This window comes from Podarcis filfolensis (genome assembly GCF_964270895.1).
Source record: "Podarcis filfolensis genome assembly, chromosome: 7".
In the NCBI taxonomy this organism is placed as follows: Eukaryota; Metazoa; Chordata; class Lepidosauria; order Squamata; family Lacertidae; genus Podarcis; species Podarcis filfolensis.
The window spans coordinates 80,571,894-80,593,118 of record NC_139603.1 but is presented as its reverse complement, the minus strand read 5'-3'; the positions used below and the strand labels follow the sequence as shown (position 1 = coordinate 80,593,118).

At 45.2% G+C, this 21,225-nt stretch overlaps 1 protein-coding gene across 1 annotated transcript in view; it reads left to right on the top strand.

Annotated features, from left to right (window-relative positions):
• The first annotated feature begins 2,497 nt into the window (after window positions 1–2,497).
• The window catches only part of HHLA1 (HHLA1 neighbor of OC90), a 39,953-nt gene continuing 21,225 nt past the window's right edge, over window positions 2,498–21,225 (top strand). Inside the window, exons 1-11 of the mRNA XM_083622096.1 lie at window positions 2,498–2,640; window positions 7,680–7,787; window positions 9,068–9,118; window positions 10,630–10,710; window positions 11,569–11,652; window positions 12,401–12,484; window positions 13,351–13,434; window positions 15,573–15,629; window positions 16,265–16,351; window positions 17,823–17,915; window positions 19,582–19,833. Of these exons, the coding sequence (XP_083478222.1) occupies window positions 7,712–7,787; window positions 9,068–9,118; window positions 10,630–10,710; window positions 11,569–11,652; window positions 12,401–12,484; window positions 13,351–13,434; window positions 15,573–15,629; window positions 16,265–16,351; window positions 17,823–17,915; window positions 19,582–19,833 (949 nt within the window). The 5' untranslated portion in view covers window positions 2,498–2,640; window positions 7,680–7,711. The remainder of the gene's footprint in view (window positions 2,641–7,679; window positions 7,788–9,067; window positions 9,119–10,629; window positions 10,711–11,568; window positions 11,653–12,400; window positions 12,485–13,350; window positions 13,435–15,572; window positions 15,630–16,264; window positions 16,352–17,822; window positions 17,916–19,581; window positions 19,834–21,225) is intronic.

The following is a 21,225-nucleotide window of genomic DNA, read 5'->3' as shown; positions in this document are numbered from 1 at the left end:
TTACATATAAACACTCACAGAGCACTGCAACATGGCTCCCACTCTCTCTAGCATCAGACAGCAAAGAGAAAAAGAACAAAGGACAATAGTCCCACTTCACGGAACACAGTACAGTGGTACCTCGGGTTATAGACGCTTCAGGTTACAGACTCCGCTAACCCAGAAATAGTACCTCGGGTTAAGAACTTTGCTTCAGGATGAGAACAGAAATCGTGTTCCAGCAGTGCGGTGGCAGCAGGAGGCCCCATTAGCTAAAGTGGTGCTTCAGGTTAAGAACAGTTTCAGGTTGAGAACGGACCTCCGGATCGAATTAAGTACGTAACCGGAGGTATCACTGTAACACAAACATCCTGTCTCTGCCACTTCCCACTCTGTGGAGTCAAAACATATACCGTCATGTGAAAGACAAAAATCCCATGAGTGCAATGATGGAGCAGGAATTCTAACAGATCTTCAGATCTGGTAAAACCAAGCCCTTTGCATTGGGCAGAATTAAGCACATAACTGGCTGGATTCAAGCCTGTGCAGCTGAATATCCATCAAACCCAAAGCAGTCCTCTGTTTGCATAAGATAATGGTGAATCCACCATTAAAAACACCTGTCTTCCTGGGATCAGTCTGCTGTAGGCAGATCTCCCCTATCATGTGTCATCTGACAGTTAAAAGAGCCAGTGTAGCATAATGGTTAGAGTGTTGAGCTAGGACCTGGGAGACCAGGGTTCAAATCCCCTCTCAGCTATGAAGCTCACTGGGTGACCAGTCATCATCTCTTAGCCTAGCCAACCTCACAGGGCTGTGGGGAGGATTAAATGAGGAGGAGGAGAACCAGGAACACCACTTTGAGATCCTTGGAAGATAAAGGCAGTACAGTCATTCATACGTCGGGTTAAATGTGCTTCAGGTTGAGCGTTTTCAAGTTACACTCTGTGGCGACCCGGGAGTAACGGAGCGCATTATTTCTGGGTTTCACTGCTCGCGCATGCGCAGACACTCAAAATGACGTCATGCGCATGCACAGAAGTGGCAAAACACAACCTGCGCATGCGCAGACGTGCAGTCGTGTCTTACATTCTACTCAGGAAGCGAACGGGGCTCCGGAACGGATACCGTTAGCATCCAGAGGTACCACTATATATAAATGTAATTAACAACAATAACATACAGAGAGGCATGTGGGCAAAAAGATCCCTGCATTCCAGGGGGTTGGGCTAGATGACCGCCGTGGTCCCTTCCAAGTCAGCAATTCTATGCATCTGCGATTCAATTGGTGCAATTGGTGCAATGTTTCAGAAGCTGCAAATGAGGTGGGTCCGCTTAACTGAGTCAAATTCCCCTCCTGATTACACACGTGGTAGTATACGATGGATATAATAATAATAATAATAATAATAATAATAATAATAATAATAGTTTATTACATACCCTGCCCATCTCGCTGGGTTTCCCTAGCCACTCGGGGCGGCACCCAACAGAATAGTAAAAACACCATAAAACATCAAACATTAAAAACTTCCCTAAACATGGTTGCCTTCAGATGTCTTCTAAAAATCAGATAGTTGTTTATTTCCTTGACATTGGATGGGAGGGCATTCTCCAGGGCGGGCGCCACTACTGAAAAGGCCCTCTGCCTGGTTCCCTGAAACCTCACTTCTCTCAGAGAGGGAACCGCTAGAAGGCCTTCGGAGCTGAACCTCAGTGTCCAGGCTGAGTGATGGGGGTGGAGACGCTCCTTCAGGTATACTGAGCCAAGGCCATTTAGGGCTTTAAAGGTCAGCACCAACACTTTGAATTGTGCTCGAAAATGTACTGGGAGCCAATGTAGGTCTTTCAGGACCGGTGTTATGTGGTCTCGGCAGCCACTCCCAGTCACCAGTCTAGCTGCCGTGTTCTAGATTAGTTGTAGTTTCCAGGTTACCTTCAAAGGTAGCCCCACGTTGCAGTAGTCCAAGAGGGAGATAAGCAAAGCATGCACCACTCTGATGAGACAGACTGGGCAGGTAGGATCTCAGCCTGCATACCAGATGGAGCTGGTAGACAGCTGCCCTGGACACAGAATTGACCTGTGCCTCCATGGACAGCTGCAAGTCCAAAATGACCCCCAGGCTGTGCACCTGGTCCTTCAGGGGCACAGTTACCCCATTCAGGACCAGAGAGTCCTCCACACCTGCCAGCCCCCTGTCCCCCCAAAACAGTACTTCTGTATTGTCAGGATTCAGAACTAATGCAAAGCACTAACACAGAGAGAGCCATTTTCTGAAGTCAACCTCTCTTTGTTTCAGAAGGGATGTTCCTTTATGACACTAAGAGGGCCTGTCTCTTTAAATGTTGGAGAAACAATCCTCTCAATTCTACTTTTCAGGGAAAGTAATTACTGCCAAAAGTGGCTTCACATCGCACCTTGCTATGTCATCCCACTAAGGGATTCACTCCAGTTCGTGCCACAAGCACTTTTTGCTTGCCTTTCACTTCCTCCATCCCATGGAGACTGACATTTCTCTTTTTCCACCAGCTTATCTTTTAAAAACAAGGTTAGCGAGCCTGTCCATTCGCAGCCTAGTCACCTTTCATCAAAAGGAGTGAGATAACCTTTTGGCTGAGTACTATTGCAAGGGCTTTATCAACACCATCCACAGAAGCCAGGTGAGTTAAAACTAAAAGATACATAGATATGGTGAGAGAGAGAGAGAGAGAGAGAGAGAGAGAGAGAGAGAGAGAGAGAGACCCTGGATAGTTTCAACATAAATATAGCCCTTTTTGAAAAGCTTTAAAACAACACAACACAAAACCCTCCTCTAATAATGGACCAGACAGAATGATAAATGTAACAAGCTAGCTTTAAGTATGGGATTAGCGATCAAGAAAATAATTTCTTTTCTAATTTGCAGTATTTCTAATTTGCAGTATATATATAAATATTTGAAGTCAGCTTCAGATCTGAGACAGTGGCCTTTTGCCGCTTGGAAATGAGCTGAAACAGGAAGAGTTGCAAAACAAGGGATCTATCTGTGTTCTTCGCATTTGCAGTAAATCCTTGTGTATTGCTACTGATAAAAGCAGGGGGAGCACCTGATACCTTATTTGACATTACTGGCAACACACAAAAAGGAGAACATTATAAGTTACTTGTCGTGCTAAATGGTGCACGTGAACCGTGGCTAGTGTTTTTGTTAACTCGGGTTGGAGCAATGAAAAGGCACTTAATCCTGATTAAATGGTCTGACTATGGATGATCAAACAAGTTATAAATTGATATATTTGGAATGAAGCTATCTTTTCCCTGCTGAAGCTAATGGCCCAGTCCCTATCATGAACCTTAAATATCTTAGAAAATAAATGTTTTGTTGAGTTCAGGCTTGGCGTCAAAATAATAGCGTGTCATAGAAATGCTACACATATTAGCAAAACAAAATGGAAAACTTTCCTTGAATGTTCTATTTGTATGTTATCTGATACTGATTTTTTAAAGCTGAATGAAATTGTGGGTGTGAGGCTGGACTTCAAAAGTCATCATTAACAGTGTCTCTCCTTAGATGCTCAGCAATAGAAACTGCTACAGAAGAGATTTTAAAATATTAGTGATGAGCCTACTGAACAGTTTCAAAATGCAAGGGATTGTATTTTGCCAAATGTTGCAGAGTTATTTTATGTATTTATTCGCTTGCTCATTAGAGAGTCTTGCATCCTGCCCCTCCTGCGATCTGGAGCTCAGGATGGCTAAAAATTAATAGATGAATAATTATACAAAACACTGCTTTCAGTTAAACTGCAAAGTCGTAACAGCAACAATTGATCAGCAAATAGTAGCAGTAAAACTACATCTAAAAATAGCTTGCCCTATTGTGCAAAGAGCTGGCCGGAATGAAAATATCTTCAGTAGGGTTAGCCAGGGACAAAAGCAGTCTTTAATCTGGATGGGAGATCACTGGGACTTCTATGTATGTAGAATAATAATAATAATGAATTCAAAATGTTTTCTAATAAATAACAAAAATGGATTTTATCCAATGTTAGTGAAAACAGAGTAAACCTTAGTCCAGAGCTTTCCAAACTGTTCATGTTGGTGACATGCTTTTTAGACATGAATCATTTCGCGATGCAGTTCTTCAGTTTTATTAGCAAACCGGGGGTTAAACTAACCCCTTTTCCAGCCCCAGGAGTAGCGCAGGGAGTGTTCGCACAACACACCCACACACTGCAGCCGACACACTAACGTGTCGTGACACAGTTTGGAAGCTCTGCCTAGGCATTTCCATTCATTTCAGTGGGACCCCAACGATCATCTAGCCCAACCCCCTGCAATGCAGGAATATGTAACTGTCCCATGTAGGGATCAAACCTGAAACCTTGGCCTTATCAGCACCATGCTCTAAGCAAATGGGCTATCCAGGCTTTGCGAAGCTACCAAGCAGAAGAATTTGTTTTGAGGCGGTGAAGGTCCTGTGTGAGTGTCTGGAGGCAGTTGGAGGGTGGGTGGCAGCTAACGGATTGAGGTTGAATCCTGACAAGACAGAAGTGCTGTTCTTGGGGGACAGGGGGCGGGCTAGTGTGGAGGACTTCCTGGTCCTGAATGGGGTAACTGTACCCCTGAAGGACCAGTTGCGCAGCCTGGGAGTCATTCTGGACTCACAGCTGTCCATGGAGGCGCAGGTCAATTCTGTGTCCTGGGCGGCTGTTTATCAGCTCCACCTGGTATGCAGGCTGAGACCCTACCTGCATGCAGACAGTCTTGCCAGAGTGGTGCATGCTCTGGTTATCTCCCGCTTGGACTACTGCAATGCACTCTACGTGGGGCTACCTTTGAAGGTGACTCAGAAACTGCAATTAATCCAGAATGCGGCAGCTAGACTGGTGACTGGGAGCGGCCGCAGAGACCACATAACACTGGTCCTGAAAGATCTTCATTGGCTCCCAGTACATTTCCGAGCACAATTCAAAGTGTTGGCGCTGACCTTTAAAGCCCTAAACGGCCTCGGCCCAGTATACCTGAAGGAGCGTTTCCACCCCAATTGTCCAACCCACTGAGGTGCAGCTCTGAGGGCCTTCTGGCGGTTCCCTCGCTGCAAGAAGTGAAGTTATAGGGAACCAGGCAGAGGGCTTTTTCGGTAGTGGCACCTGCCCTGTGGAACGCCCTCCCAGCAGATGTCAAGGCAATAAACAACTATTTTACTTTTAAAAGACAACTGAAGTCGGCCCTGTTAAGGGAAGTTTTTAATGTCTGATGCTGTATTGTATTTAATATTCAGTTGAAAGCCGCCCAGAGTGGCTGGGGAAACCCAGGCAGATGGGTGGGGTATAAAAAATATGTTATTATTATTATTATTATTATTAGAACTGGGATGAGCTCTCAGCCCTTCTACACAACAGTCCATTCTTAATTATCCCCCACGATTTCTGTACTAGAGTGGGGGGCGAGTTTTCAGCCATCCTTGCCGATCTACTGCAGATCTTTCCCTTCTTCCCATTCCTGCTCTAGGGATCTTGGGTGGGGCAGGAGAAAAGCCCAAAGAAAAGACAATTCACACACCAACAAAACATTCAAAAGCCATGCCCCCAAAGCAAAAATTTTGACAATGAGACTGGGAATTGTCCCTGGTAAATAAGGGCTGATGGAGCACCTGGGAATAACTTGAGAAGCAGTAATGAATCTCATGGGAACTGGTATATTGCCACGGAATACAATCACCCACAAGCTCTATTTGAATAATCTTAATATATTCAAAGAGCTCCTTTCTCTTTTCTTTCTGTGTTGCTCAGTACTGCTCCTCACCAGTCTGAATGTACAATCAGAACTCTTGAATCCTGGTTGGGAAATTGCTTGGACATATGAGAAACGTTTCCTTTTATCCGTGACCATGTGTTGAACCAAACTGGTAATGACGGCAGGACGGCTGACAGACCGGTTCATTCTTCCGTGCAATATTAATAGACATCAAAGGCATTTGTCTTCCTTTTATCCTTCGTCCATTCCAAAATGTTGCAATAATGCAGAGGCTCGGGTAATTGTCCACCCAAACAGGGAGGCTATTTTGCAGATATGACACATAGCCATCCCAATGTGGGGTTTCTAATTAGGCCCAGCCATGTGATCTTCTGACACTATTTCAGCCTCCTGGAAATGTCAAGAGCAGCTCAGCCATTGGGTGTGGCTTTTTAGGGGGTTTTTTTGGGGGGGGAGCCTTCATGAAGAGAACTTCTAATTTACCATAAGAAATATGGGACAGCGGCATTGTGGGAGTTCACGGTGCCTGGGGCAGAAGCCTATTGTTCCTCTCCAAGAACATTGTTTCCTCTGATGTCGGGAGATGAGCACTGGGCTGGGCTGGGGGCTCTTGCTTCGCGCCCCCTCAAAAAGGCATTTCCAAAAAAGATACCTCTGGCAAAATTTTAATGCTGTCAGTTGGTCCCTTAACTTTCTCGCCCTGATCTGGCCACAGTGATCCATGCGACGGTCACCTCCAGGCTTGATTATTGTAATTCGCTCTACATGGGGCTGCCCTTGAAGCTGACCCAGAAACTCCAGCGGGTGCAGAATGCCGCAGCGAGGCTCCTTATGGGGTCCTTGCCGCGGGACCGCCTCTCCTGGTATGCCCCGCGGAGGACCTTAAGGTCCACAAATGACAACATTTTGGAGGTCCCAAGTCACAAGGTAGTTAGATGGGTCTCAACTAGGGCTAGGGCCTTTTCAGTACTGGCCCCAACTTGGTGGAACGCTCTGTCACAAGAGACTAGGGCCCTGCGGGACTTGACATCTTTCCGCAGGGCCTGCAAGACAGAGCTGTTCCACCTGGCCTTTGGTTTGGACTCAGTCTGATCTTTATGTTTCCCTCCCCTTATGGTTTTGATCTATGGGCTACTTTTAAAATGAGGCTGCATTTTAAATTGCATTTTAACCTGTATTTTAAATTGGTTTCCCCCCTCCCTATTACGTTTTTACTGTAATTTTACTGGTGTTAGCCACCCTGAGCCTGGCGGGGTTTAAATAAAATTATTATTATTATTATTATTATTATTATTATTATTATTATTATTATTATTATATCAACTGAAAATATTTAATGAGCCAATGTGATGGTTAGATACTGATGGGAATTATTTAATGAGCCAACATGGCAGCAAAGTATAATTAATGCATTAATCATTTTATGGCCTTCTAGCAATGAGGAAAGTTCATCATCATCACCATCATTTTATTGGTATGCCGCCTTTCCATAGTTAAAACAATGCCCAAGGCGTTACAACACGACAAGTTTTCCATAATTACCAACGTAACAAAAGTCATAAACAATAAATAAAGCACATCAAAATGGACACGACCAAATGGATAACAGTTTCCACATAAACCATAAAATCTAAAACTAAAAAAATACAACATTGATATCAATGACAATTTAAAATAACATAGATAAAATATAAAAACAATTTTAAAAAGGAGCCATCTCTGTCGAGCAGCAGCAGTCCTTTCTGGAGCCCTTGAGGTCCCACCTCAGGCCAGGTGGAGAGAGTCAGGGCAGGGCATTATAACCTTTGATTTTGTTTGAAGTTTATACTTGTGACTTAAAAAATAATAAGCCAATAAGAATAATAACATTTTTTTTAAGTCAATGACAACCAAGTAGATTAACTTTACCTTTCCACCAGAGGTACCGAGTCCCCCGTCTCTCTCTTTTCTCACACTCCAGGCAATTTACATAACTGGAAGTCAGATTCCAAAATGTCATGGTTCCCTCTGCATGGTGCTGTTAATGTATCCCTCGGGTTCCTTTGCCTCCTGTTTGCCTCCAGCTTGGGTAAGTAACATATGTGCATAGGCAAATCTTCGCAGGGCCGGCTCTGCCATTAGGCAGAAGGAGGCAGTTGCCTCGGGCAGCACGTGTTGGGAGGTTGGAAGCAGCAACGAAATGCCTGTGGTTTGTGTGACCCACAGGCTGCCTGCTATCTTGTAAGCTAGCCCGGTGCTCTTAAGTGAAGGAGGGGGACCCTATCCTACCATCAGGGTTGTAGTCAGATTCAGCTGCCTCTTGTGATGTGTCCAAGGGAACAGGGGCAATTGGCAGGCCCCCAGCTGGCTCCAGCCCACCGGCCAGCAGCTGGTCAAACTCCAGTCCTTGGTTCTGCATCAATCTGTGACTCAGAGCTTCAGAAGCCTTTCAGAAGCTGAGCACGCAAGCCAGCAGAGATAACAAACTCTTCGTGACGGAAGGGCAGACAGAGGCATATGCAAAGCATATTTACAAGCAGTTTATTCAGCATAGATCAGGACAAAGAAAACATGTTTGCTCTCCTTCATGTCCAAGAACTAGCAGCATAAAGCAAATGCTATACACAAATGGAAGTTCCCAGCAAGCTGTGCTGGAATGTAAACAGACATGTGACATACAACAGCTCCACACATCTGTTTAGGTGGAACGGAACATTAGTATCCTAACATTGCTGGACCAGTATAGTTAGGGAAGGGGCTCTGTTTTGTGCTTAACCTCAAGCAGCAAAACGTCTCAGACCACCTCTGGGTCTTGGTGTCAGCAAAGGAGCAGGCTTTTAGCAGGTAACATAATACCCATTTCATATTAGCTTGCAGACTTTCAGAGTCAAACCAATTTATGAAATGAGAAGCTGGAACTCGAATCTGCCATTCAGGCTGCAAACCTGTGTACACTTACCTGGGAGTAAGCCCCACTGGACAAAGGGGATTTTCTTCTGAATAGATATGTGCAAGATTCCACTGCCTGGGTGAAGCAACCCTGATTTTTCAGTTTAACTGCCTTTGGCTACCTGAAAAATTATTGAAGTTGTTTGTACGTTGAATGAAAAGCATCTGCTGTGCTTTTTTTTTTAAAAAAAGTTCCATTTACTAAATATAAACCAGACTTTCTGAATCAGATCCCAATTCATCAAGGGCACCTGAAAGGTTTCCAACTCAAAGCTTTTCCATTCCCTGTATCCCACCATTACCGATGCAGAAGACCTCCAAGAAGCCTTTCATCATTTTCAAGCAAGACACTCTTCAAGTAAGTTTTGTTTTGATAGATTGTGGCATGAAGCATAGAAGCCTCTTAAATATCTTTTGCAGCCGAAAGCGTGAAAGGAGAGAGCAAGAAAGTGGCGGTGCTGGCAACTGCAGGTAAGTCTTTCTGTGGAAACTCAAGGGTTATAAATAAGGGAGTGTGTTGATATAGAGTCTTGCACACTAGCCAAAATCAGAACTGCAGGAAGGGTGATGGATGAGTGTTTCAAATGAATAAATTGATATTTTCCCCCTTGCACCCCACTCACCAAAAAGGGTCCGACTAATACAACATTTGAGGGACACAGGTGGTGCTGTGGGTTAAACCACAGAGCCTAGGACTTGCCGATCAGAAGGTTGACGGTTCGAATCCCTGTGACGGGGTGAGCTCCCGTTGTTCAGTCCCTGCTCCTGCCAACCTAGCAGTTCGAAAGCATGTCAAAGTGCAAGTAGATAAATAGGTACCGCTCTGGCGGGAAGGTAAACGGCATTTCTGTGCGCTGCTCTGGTTCGCCAGAAGCGGCTTAGTCATGCTGGCCACATGACCCAGAAGCTGTACACCGGCTCCCTTGGCCAATAAAGCGAGATGAGTGCCGCAACCCCAGAGTCAGTCACGACTGGACCTAATGGTCAGGGGTCCCTTTACCCTTTACCTTTAATACAACATTTTGCCTGAGACAAATGGTGTGATTGCGCTAACCACTAGGGGTCTCTAAAACACCTTCTTCACATCATCATTGTGACTGTCTACCCAATTTGAACCAATGTATGAAACCCACCTGATTTGCACTTCTTGAACCAATACACAAACCAATACAGTGGAACCTTGGTTCTCGAACTTAATCCGTTCCGGAAGTCCGTTTGACTCCCGAAACCGTTCGAAAACCAAGGTGCAGCTTCCAACTGGCTGCAGGAGCTTCCAGCACTCAAGTGGAAGCTGCGTCGGATGTTTGGCCTCCAAAAAGCATTCAAAAACCGGAACACTTACTTCCGGGTTTTTGGTATTCAGGAGCCGATTTGTTTGACAGCTAAGCTGTTCGAGAACCAAGCTACCACTGTACACAGCTAGCCTTCACAATTCGCAGATATCCGAATTTCACAATGCAGTTCCTCAACCAAACCAGAGCACTTCAGAACTTCCTGCCTCAAAGCTTTCCAGAAATGTAAGAACAGCAGGATGTGCAGTTAACTCATGCATGAGAACAGATTCCACATGCATGAAGTTGACAGACCAGAAGTCACTTTATGTGGAAAACAGCCATATGAATTTGTTCCTTGGTTGTTTACCTGATCGTTGTTTTCTGTGTGCCATTGCCTGCTTCCAAACTGAGAGAAAACCAGAGAACTTTTCAGGTGTTACTGATTCTCACAGAGCGCCTCTGTCAATTTTGCAAAGAGGAAGAAGTCTAGTGAGGTGAGACCCAGAGAAGTAGTACAGGCATTGTACCAACCATATTGCACATAACTGTCTTGGATGTGGCATGGGTTATGCCACCTCATTATAGCCGTTGCATATGCAATCCCAAGTGCAAAACTGTTGCTGAACTATGCACTTTGAAGTGTTTGGTTTGGGCATAATTGTAACACGTAATGTCGGCACTAATAAGAAATGGTTTCTTCTTTTCCAGAGTTGCCTGCTAAGTCGGTTGATCTGGCAGCGATTAACCTGACTGAACTGGTAAATGGGATGCTAAACACAGCTCTCAAAGGTATCTGTTCCTTCCCCTTCTATTATTTGTTAGAATTCCTGCTCTGTAATTGCAGTCATGGGATTGTTGTCTTTCACAGGACGGTATATGGTTTTGTTTTGTTTTTTTTATAAAATTTTTATTGGTTTTTTAACACTTAATAGTAGACAATACAAAACAATACAAAAACAAACAAACATATAAACACGTATAATTTCTTCACATTTTTTTCCTAAACCTTCTTTCATCGACTTCCTCATACCTCCCCTTTCTGCATCCCTGTTTTGAAGTTTTCCAGCAAGCCCCAATGTCAATTTAAGGACGGTATATGTTTTGACTCCACAGAGTGGGAAGTGACGGAGACAGGATGTTTGTGTTACTGTGTTCCGTGAAGTGGGACTATTGTCCTTTGTTTTTTCTTTTTGCTGTCTGATGCTAGAGAGAGAGGGAGCCATGTTGCAGTGCTCTGTGTGTGTTTATATGTAAATAAAGCAGATTAGCCAAAATGCTGAGTTGCTGAGGTCTGTCACGTGCAAGTTGCGCAAACTCTGCAGATCCCTAAGTGTGCTGCTGTCAGTTGGCATTGGTCGCTGTGATGCTAGGGCAAAAGAAAGCTTTTGAAGCTCCCGAACGATTGACCAGGAGGGAGAGAACATGCCAGTCAGGCATGTGTCTCTGCCAGGGTCCTACTCGAGTGTAGGCTGAGCTCCTTGATTAACTACATTCAATGCATGCCCATTGGAGAATGGAGACAGGAGGTATGTTAGGGGCAGGGGCAGAGGGAAAGCAAATGCTGTATCTGTGAGCTTGGGCCCTTTCCCGAATATTCATTTGGATGTGTATATAACTGATGGGCAAGTTTTGTCTATATCTCCACAGGCAGCAAAAAGTTCTTCTCATTGCTGAGCATCACATCTTACAGCTCGTATGCCTTCCATAAGGTTTCCATAGTCGTCTACAACAGTAAGCTAATTTTTCTTCAGGGAGGAAGGGTGGGTTAGGTAAAGGTAAAGGGACCCCTGACCATTAGGTCCAGTCGTGGCCGACTCTGGGGTTGCGGCGCTCATCTCACTTTACTGGCCGAGGGAGCTGGTGTACAGCTTCCGGGTCATGTGCCCAGCATGACTAAGCCGCTTCTGGCGAACCAGAGCAGTGCATGGAAACGCCATTTACCTTCCCGCCGGAGCGGTACCTATTTATCTACTTGCACTTTGACGTGCCTTCAAACTGCTAGGTTGGCAGGAGCAGGGACCGAGCAACGGGAGCTCACCCCGTCGCGGGGATTCGAACCGCCGACCTTCTGATTGGCAAGTCCTAGGCTCTGTGGTTTAACCCACAGCACCACCTGCTAATGGGTTTTTAAAAGGTGTGGTTTGTCAATGACAATTAGGCCATGCTTTTTCTGCTTTCTTTGATGAGATTTTCCTAAAAAGGAGGATCAAAGCTCTTAATTTAGAAACAAGCAAAACATAAGCCATTAAATAAATATTTATAGAAATTATCTACCACTTCCTCCTCTAAGGAGCTCAAGGTAGTGCGCATGGTTTGCCCCTTTATCCTCATAACAACTCTGCGAGGTAGGTTAGGTTGAGACACAGCAACTGGTCCAATAAATTACCTGATTTAACAGTTCAACTCCTGAACATTGCCCATGTCTTAAATGCCTCTGCAGTGTATATCTTGTTGCTTTGTCCCCCTCCTTTTTTCATAGTATCCAACCTGAAGAATATCGACCCCACCAAATTCCCCATGAGGTACTGCTATTGCTTGAACAATAGGACAAATGACTTAACAGGTGAGTGGTGCATGAAATATATTTGCTATTGCCACCAGGGGGACATTGCCAAAATATCTGAGGGATACACCCAATACGTCGGTCTTTACTCACATGTAAGCAATATGTATGGAAGTGAAAGTTGGGCCATAAAGAAGGCTGATCGCCAAAGAATTGATGCTTTTGAATTATGGTGCTGGAGGGGACTCTTGAGAGTCCCATGGACTGCAAGAAGATCAAACCTCTCCATTCTCAAGGAAATCAGCCCTCAGTGCTCACTGGAAGGACAGATCCTGAAGCTGAGGCTCCAATACTTTGGCCACCTCATGAGAAGAGAAGACTCCCTGGAAAAGACCCTGATGTTGGGAAAGATGGAGGGCACAAGGAGAAGGGGATGACAGAGGACGAGATGGTTGGACAGTGTTCTCGAAGCTACCAGCATGAGTTTGACTAAACTGCGGGAGGCAGTGGAAGACGGGAGTGCCTGGCGTGCTCTGGTCCATGGGGTCACGAAGAGTCGGACATGACTAAACGACTAAACAACAACAAAGCAATATGCCATTGCACAGGAGTTGGGTGCCAATACTTAAAAATAAAAACGGGCAATTTAAACACACTTTTTGGGGTGGGGGGGGTGTGATGATTGTAAATCAGGTATGGAGAACATGGCAGCCCTACAGATTATTATGAACCAGGGTGGCCAGTTCTCAGGCATGATGGGATTTGCAGTCCAACAGGTGGACCATAGATCCCACCATCCCTGTCAAAATGTGTCGTTTGGCTTTTTCTGTTCCATCACTCCATTTTTGGTGGTAAAGAGATGGATTTGGGGAAGGTCCTGGACTAGAAAAGTGCTCTATTTATTTGGCTGGGTTTTTTCTTTCCAGATTTTACCGCTTTGCTAGTTGATATCGTTGGCAACTCCACCGATTCCCTTAAAGAAATTTTCAAGTCTACCTCTATTGTGTCAGGTAAGAGTCATTGCTGGCAAATTTGATGCCAAGTCCATTAAGCTTGACAACTGAAGGGCAGGTACAGGGAATGTGGGTGCCGCGCCATGGGCCCCATCTGCCGCCCTGACCAGAGGTGCTCTCCACCGCACTCACCCACCTCACCTGAGCTAAGGTTACCAGATTTTTTTCAAAGAATGCAGGGACACTTTTTTTTTGAAAAGAGAAAAAAAGATATTAAAAAATATATTTAAAAAATAATAATTAAGAAGTAATATCTTCTCTTCTGCGGTCTCCTCTGTCATGCGGCCTTCCTCTGGGCCCCAGCCTGCTCTCTTGGAGCGCTAGCAGCCATGGAGTAGGCTCGGGTTGGGTCTGGGCTCGGCCAAGTGTCCTTGCCCTCCCTGTGCTCTCCTACTTCTCCTCAGCGGTGGCAGCGGCACGACAAGGTTGGGGCTCCCCTCTTTTTTCTCCTTCCTCTTTCTCTCTCTCCCTTCTCCTTCTCCTCTCCTCCTTCTCCCTGCGTTGGCTCCAGGGTCTTCCTGGTCCCGGAGCACCGCTGGGCAGTTGGCCAAGTGGCCAGGCACTCTTGCTCCCGGCTTGATTTGGATTGTGGGGGTGTGTGTGTCAGCGGTTCCCCCAGCTGATATGCCAGGTGTACCCAGTTCCCACTTGGCAGTGGCAGCAGCAGTCTCAGCAGCTCAGAGCCAGCCTGTTAGTGCAGTTGTCTCTGCCTGGCTTCAGGAGCTGCTCGCTGCCGTGGCGCCCGCCATTTTGCCTCGCCAGAAGTCCCCATATGATGTGTCTTGTGCTGTTGAACCAATCACGCAACATTCATTCCCTACTAATAAATCTACAGCACTTAAAATATAAACCCGGGGACATTAAATGAAATCCAGGGACGTTCCAGGGACAGATTTTTTTCGGGGACACATTTGTAAATCCAGGGACTGTCCCCGGGAAATGGGGACGTCTGGTAACCATAACCTGAGCAGCACTTTGAGCAGGAGCTGGGAGAGGAATTTGCTGCCAAGTGGAATTTGCTGCCAAGGAGTGGAATTTGCTGCCAAGGAGTGTGGTGGAGTCTCCTTCTTTGGAGGTCTTTAAGCAGAGGCTTGACAACCATATGTCAGGAGTGCTCTGATGGTGTTTCCTGCTTGGCAGGGGGTTGGACTCAATGGCCCTTGTGGTCTCTTCCAACTCTATGATTCTATGATTCTATGATTCTATGATTCTATGATTCTATGATTCTATGATTCTAGGATGGGCCCTTGCCGTCCTTAGCTATGCAGCATCTCCCACCGGTGGGGGAGGCGGGCAGATGGCAAGACTCATGCCAGTGCCCCAGCCCAAGGAGCCATGCACGCATGTCCTGCTGATGCTCCACAGCCCTGTCTGGCAGCAGCATTGGCGATGCATGGAGTCACAGGTTAGGAGGTGCAATACTTGCCGTGCCCTGGGAATCAGCAACCCACGCTACACCACTGCTGCCCATGCCATGCACCGGGAGCACCCCTTTTTCAGGACTTACAGCAGCTTAAGACCCACAGTGCTTGGCTCAGTCAGCTGGATCCCAATTCAGCTGAGGGTCATAGAAATGTAGATTTGGAAGGGACTACGAGGGTCATCTAGTCTAACCCCTTACAATGTGGAGCTGGAACCCATGACCCTGAGATTAGGAGACTCGTGCTCTACCAACTGAGCTGTGGAAGGAGTTAAGCTGGCGTAGCCTGGCTGAGCTGAGATCGTCCTGTTTCAGCCAAGGATCTGCTGGATCCCATCCTGCTCCTCCTGGTGGATCTTTCTATAGGATTGCTCCCTTATCCACTACACAAATTCAGGAGGGAATCAGATTTAGGCTCGATTTGCTTGGATGCTGTGTGTGTGTGTGTGTGTGTGTGTGTGTGTGTGTGTTTGTGTTTGTGTTTGTGTATGTTTAATGTATGCTACAAAGAAGTTCCAGTGAGATAATTATAAGGAGGGCATTGTTCCCTGCTGTTGCCACTTGAAATTCCAACTTGAAAGATCTTGGCACTACAACTTTAGGGATAATTTTTGGATATTTCTGTCGCAGACTTTGTGATGTGAATGGGAAAACTGATTTTTTTGTTGTTGTTCCTCTTCAATGGGTTTTAATTAAGGCAGCATCTGTCTTTCAGTGAGCCAAGGAAATGACACGGACTGCATCTATATTTGTGTCATGTCAGGCCGCACAGGTAACCGTGTAATCGCTCTTCTCTTCCCCAAATATGTTGCTTAGAAATCTGAACTCTGTATTCGGAAGAATCCTGTGCACAAAAACCCACCTTGGACTGGACCACTTCAGCCGGGGGTGTTCAGAGCTTCATTGCTTTGGATGGGGGTGTTTCAAGGCTAAATCTCTGCCCAAGCTAACCTAACATGCCAAGAGGAAGGGTTGTTGTGATGGAGGCCAATCCTTAAGGTTGAATGGGGCACTGCCTCCCCAACCTCATTCTGGCTGAAGGTATTTATAACCTGTCCAGGGTGTGGCACTAACTGAAAACATCTACCTTCATGGTCCCAGTGTTGCCTTTGATGAACTTAGCAGGAAGGACAATGGAGACGAAGTTAGAATTTAGTTGGCTGTGCTGGTTATTGACTCTAGTGCCACCTACTGTTGGCCTCCATGCATTTCACTAGCCAACACCTGGACCTTGAGCATGTTACTCAAATGCTCTTCCACTAAGCTACAGCCCTTCCCATGATTCTGGGACAAGCACTAGCCTGCTTGCTTACTGCTAACCCAGGTCATTCTCTCACCCCTTGTCACATTTGACTGAAAGGAATCCGGTTTTTATTGAAGCATCCTGAATCCATGTTTTCCCAATAGGAAGAAACCTGTCCGATTTGTGGGAAGCCATTGAAAAGTCACCGTTTATTAATTACACTTTTTCAGGAAATGTGTCAGACCTTCTGGGTAAGTGTATCTTGAATGTAACACGGAGGGAGGCCGAGCTGTTAATGAACAAGAAGCGTGTTTGAGTTGCATGAAATGGCCAGGCTTTGATCTTTGGAGGCTAAGCTTGCTTCTATCCTAAGACCCTTTAGCACTACTGAGGCATAACTTGTCAGCTGGGCACACAAGCAAAATGGTGGTACTTAATATAGCTCAATCCTATCCACCAATGTCCTTTCCCAGGGCCCAGTTCCTCCTTTAACATTTATTGCGTGTCGAGGTCCCCCAAGCCACGCTTAAATAATTCACAATTCACACATAATTTTTGTTTAAGGTTTTTGGCATAATTGTGGCCACAACTTTATTAAAATACATAAATGTGAGTGGTTGCTTAGGCATTGGTTATGACTATCTATCCCCACGCCCAGGGACAGAACTGACTTCCGGATTCCAGTGAAAGCCAGTGAGGGAAAACAATATTGAGGCGAGCATGGAGCCAGGCACCAGACCCCCCACATGCTCCTGGGGGTTTGCGTGGCCCTTAGCCCCATTCAGGGGTACAGATGAAAGAATGGCAAGCCCCTGGATTCCTTTAACAGAATTCCATTGCAGCAGCAGCATTGGAGGGGCAGGCACTTACCCCTCCACCAACCAATTTTTTAACCAATGCCTAGCCGCAACCTTACAAGTTGTGACGATTTGCTAAGCAGTAGGCAAAAACCAAATGGCATCAGCCAATCAGCCAAATGGACAAAATTCCTACCAGGCCCCTGCCCCCAAAGCAGACGACCCCATGACAGGCATAGCAAGGTCAACGCAATAGCCCTAGATTAGAGAGGGTGGGCGGGTGATCCAATGCACACAGCAAAAGAGCCCAGTCAGTGCTGCATGACTTGATTTTATAACCTTTGGTCCATCCCCCTAAATGGCAACACCAAAATTTGCCCAGTAACCCAACCGCCCAATCACTGCAGATGGTCATCCATACTAACCCGCCCAGCAACAGAGGGGTGGCCTGTCAGACCCCACCGCAACATGTGCTCTCTATGAAGGAGAACACACTTTCCCATGCAAATCCCATTCAGTATGAGCAGAGAACCTTAGGCCCAGAGGTCAATAAGAAATTGTAGACTTAGGAGGAACTACAAGAGCCATCAAGGCCAGCCTCCCTGCATTGCAGGCATGTGGCCCTTCGAAGGTTGCCTGCAAGTGAGCATGGCCCTCAAGCTGGGTGTGTGTGTGTGTGGGAATCCCCATTCCAGCTATTTGTGAAAGCTCACCTGCAGTGTTCATCATAAGATTCCAAGTTGCAGATACTGCCTCTGTTATTGGTTCCTGTTCAGCATGACCATGGGCAGGTGGATGAGTGATGAGGTCTTCTCAATCAGTTATTGCCTGTTTCCTGTGGTGTTTTCCAATGTTTGGTGGTGATGGCCATTACATTTTCTCTGCTGCAATAGCTTTCCTTTCTTTTTCTCTCCCTCCCTCAAAGGTTTAGATTTGATTCTCCCCGGCCTGGTTCCTTTATGGGAAGATGCTGACAAGGTCTTAGGTGATGCTGCAAAAGACACATGGACATTTAAAAGTGCGCAAGTATCCCTCTGTGTTTGAAAAGGCAATCTTTTTTTTATTTGTCTAACTAATCCTTTGTCTTTCAATGGGCATGGTTGATTTTAGATGTTCTTAAGGCTTTTTAAAGTACAAAATGCCTTCACTTACCTTATTGTACCGGCAATGATATCATTTTGATGGGGAAAGGAAGGTTCTCTCGCCCTGATATTTGCCATTCCTAAAAATGTTGCATTCTCTTTTTTCTGTATCACAGTTCCCAGGCTACTTTGGGGGAAGCCATGACTGTATCTGACTGTGATGGCTTTTAGCCAAGTAGTATTGGAAGCACAAAATCAATGTGTGTACTGGTGGAGACAGTGGTGTGCTTACGCATGTATGTGATTGAAATATATAGTCAAAGTCAAAGTTTATTAGATTTGTGAGGTCCATGCCTTTACAAAAAATACCATAAAACATTATTAAAAGATAAACAATAAAATTATAAAAATAAGCTAAAATTCATGCCATGCTGTCCCAGCAAGGAAACTACCCAAAAAACCTCACCATTCAGGAAAGAAGATACAGCAACAGGTTAGGAGAGCAATGGGAGGAACCTCACCATTTCCTCCAGGAACCATACCCTAGTTTTCATAGCCTTCACCACAAAGACCGCTACCACGTGAGAAATCCGTGGATCAGCGTCCACCAGTAAAAACTTTACTTGGTCCTCAGGGTTGGCTATTGATTTGGGAATAGTTTGTAACATCGCATCCCTGAAGGCCGAATAGATGGGACAATACAACATGTAATGTGTGAGATCCTCTTTGGTTCTCATATGACAAGGACATATACGCTGCTCTACTGGGATTTTTGCATATCTGCCTGACAAATAGGCCGTAGGAATGGTTTGAAAACGGGCCATGGTGAAAGCTCTCCGAAGGGTGGGGTTGGTGATATTCGCCAAATAATTGGCGCAGGTTTTGACTGATTTCAGTCGGGGAAACCAGTGGGAGGACCCTGGGTTCTGTATTTTTGTGATATCTAACAGAGCGTCTCTCTCCAGGATCCATTCCCGAACTTTGTCCGGGCTCCACAGTTTGAGAATATTAAACTCCGGTAGGGTGTATCTAACCAGGATCTCAGATAGGTTTTGACGCCAAGTGGTGTTCTTTTGAAAAGATACAAAGGCTTGTTTGGCCAATAAGGTGTTTGAAGTGTTTGCAAGGTTGATGTAAAATCGTAGGAATCTTAAGTGGGCCGATTGAAATATATATAAGCACATATATATTTATCCTCAGATGGGGCACCACTGAGGGTACCATATGTCCCAGAGGTGCGCTTAATTTGTACTGCAAAACCGGGCTTTTAGAGTTGCAGCTCCAGCCCTCTGGAATCAATTGCCAGCTGAAATGAGATAGGACTTGACATTTAGGTGGTTACTGAAGACCTTTTCCTTCAGAAGACCTTCCCAAAAGTGTGACCCAGTCATTTTTTGCAATACTGTTTGTACAACTGTAGAAATGGTTTTATTGTTTTTCAGAACTTTTTGGGGTTGTTGTTTTTTTGTATTCAAACTCATTTGTTATTGCTGTATGCCAGTTTGGTAATTTTGGGCAGTGAAGCAGTTTATAAATCTGCAAACGATAATGACATAATATCTAATCTGTATTTTATCTTCATATTTCCTAAACATATTTCAGCTACAAAGATACCTAGGTGGTCACAGACTGGTGACTGGACAGGAAAAGAGATGCCTTTCACACAGGATCCCACAATACAAAAGAGTGTTAGTCCAACAGGCTTTGAAGTATCATCATCAGAGGTTCCCTTATGGCTGCAGACTGAGGTTTCAAGAGCGTATGAGGTTTCATCGACTACAACAGCTTCAGCAGCGCCTCCTCCGACTCCTCTGGGAAACTACGACAGTCCATCAGAAGCTCCAGCAACCCTCAGTGAGTTCTGAGGATTCAGAACAGGGTGCACAGTCCATATCCGGATGGAGTTTGAGCATAAAGCAGGCAACTGCAATCCGTCACTCAGACAACCGCTTTCTCTGTGTCACATTTATTTTAATAGATTTTATTGCTTTCCTTGGAAACGCCTTTAAAACTTGCTCTGTTTCATTTCAAACAATCGTACTCTGCACAGATAACATAAAAAACGCCTTGAATATCGGCAGTTACAACGGAAACACCTAAAACTGCATTAGGCATGAAAAGATATCCCAACATATACAGCAAATCCATCTTCATATCAAAGACCAATAGCTAAGAAAAGAAGACTACCATATCCTTTCAGAGTGCCCTTCCCTCATTCTACACAATCCGTTTTTAAATCGGTTTTTTTTTCATTCCCTAAAGTATGGGAAGCTAGGGTAATTTAAATTAAGTGGGCATAACGTGTGCCAGATTCAAACTACATTCAGCAGTGGGGCTGCTGCCAGCTGAGCCAACCTAAGCCTGGCAGAGGAAAGGGAAAGGACCCCTGCCAGTTAAATCCAGTTGCAAACGACTCTGGGGTTGAGGTGCTCATCTCGCTTTACAGGCCGAGGAAGCAGATGTTTGTCCGCAGACAGTTTTTCTGGGTCATGTGGCCAGCATGACTAAACCGCTTCTGGCACAACGGAAACCAGAGTAGCACACGGAAATGCCGTTTACCTTCCCAGCAGAGTGGTACCTATTTATCTTCTTGCACTGGAAGTAGGAAAACAAACCTTTAAAATAGCATTTGAGTTCCACCATAAGTCCCACCAGGTTGCCAGTTCATGTGACTGAGCTGAACAGAGTTAAGATTCAGAGTAAGTACCCCTTGCTTGCTCAGTCCCTCACCTCTCCCCTGCAATGTCCATTTTTTCCAGGGCTTGGGCAGTTCACACTCCTGGCTCATGGGAATATTCCCAAATAACTGTGCACAGGATTGCTGCCCTTGCCTTTCCACCACAGGCAATGAAAAGACCAAGGTTTGTCCACAGGCCTCTTGGATAGGCTTCTCAGCGAGCCCTCGGGATCTGTTATTAGGTATGCCATATGTCCGGGAAAACCTGAACATGTCCTCTTTTTGAGGGCCAACATGCCCATCTGGGTAGATTTTTAAATTTTAAAGGAAATAATAATAATAATAATAATAATAATAATAATAATAATAATAATAATATTTTATTTATACCCCGCCTTTCCCGGTTCAAAAACCAGGCTCAGGGCAGCTAACAACAAATTTAAAACACTTAATTATAAAAGCATAGAATACAGTATGAAAACATGAATAACAATAAAATTCAAAAATAAAAAAACAGTTTAGGGGAAATAAGCATTAGATAATCCCCAGGGCTAGCTGGCTGAATTGGT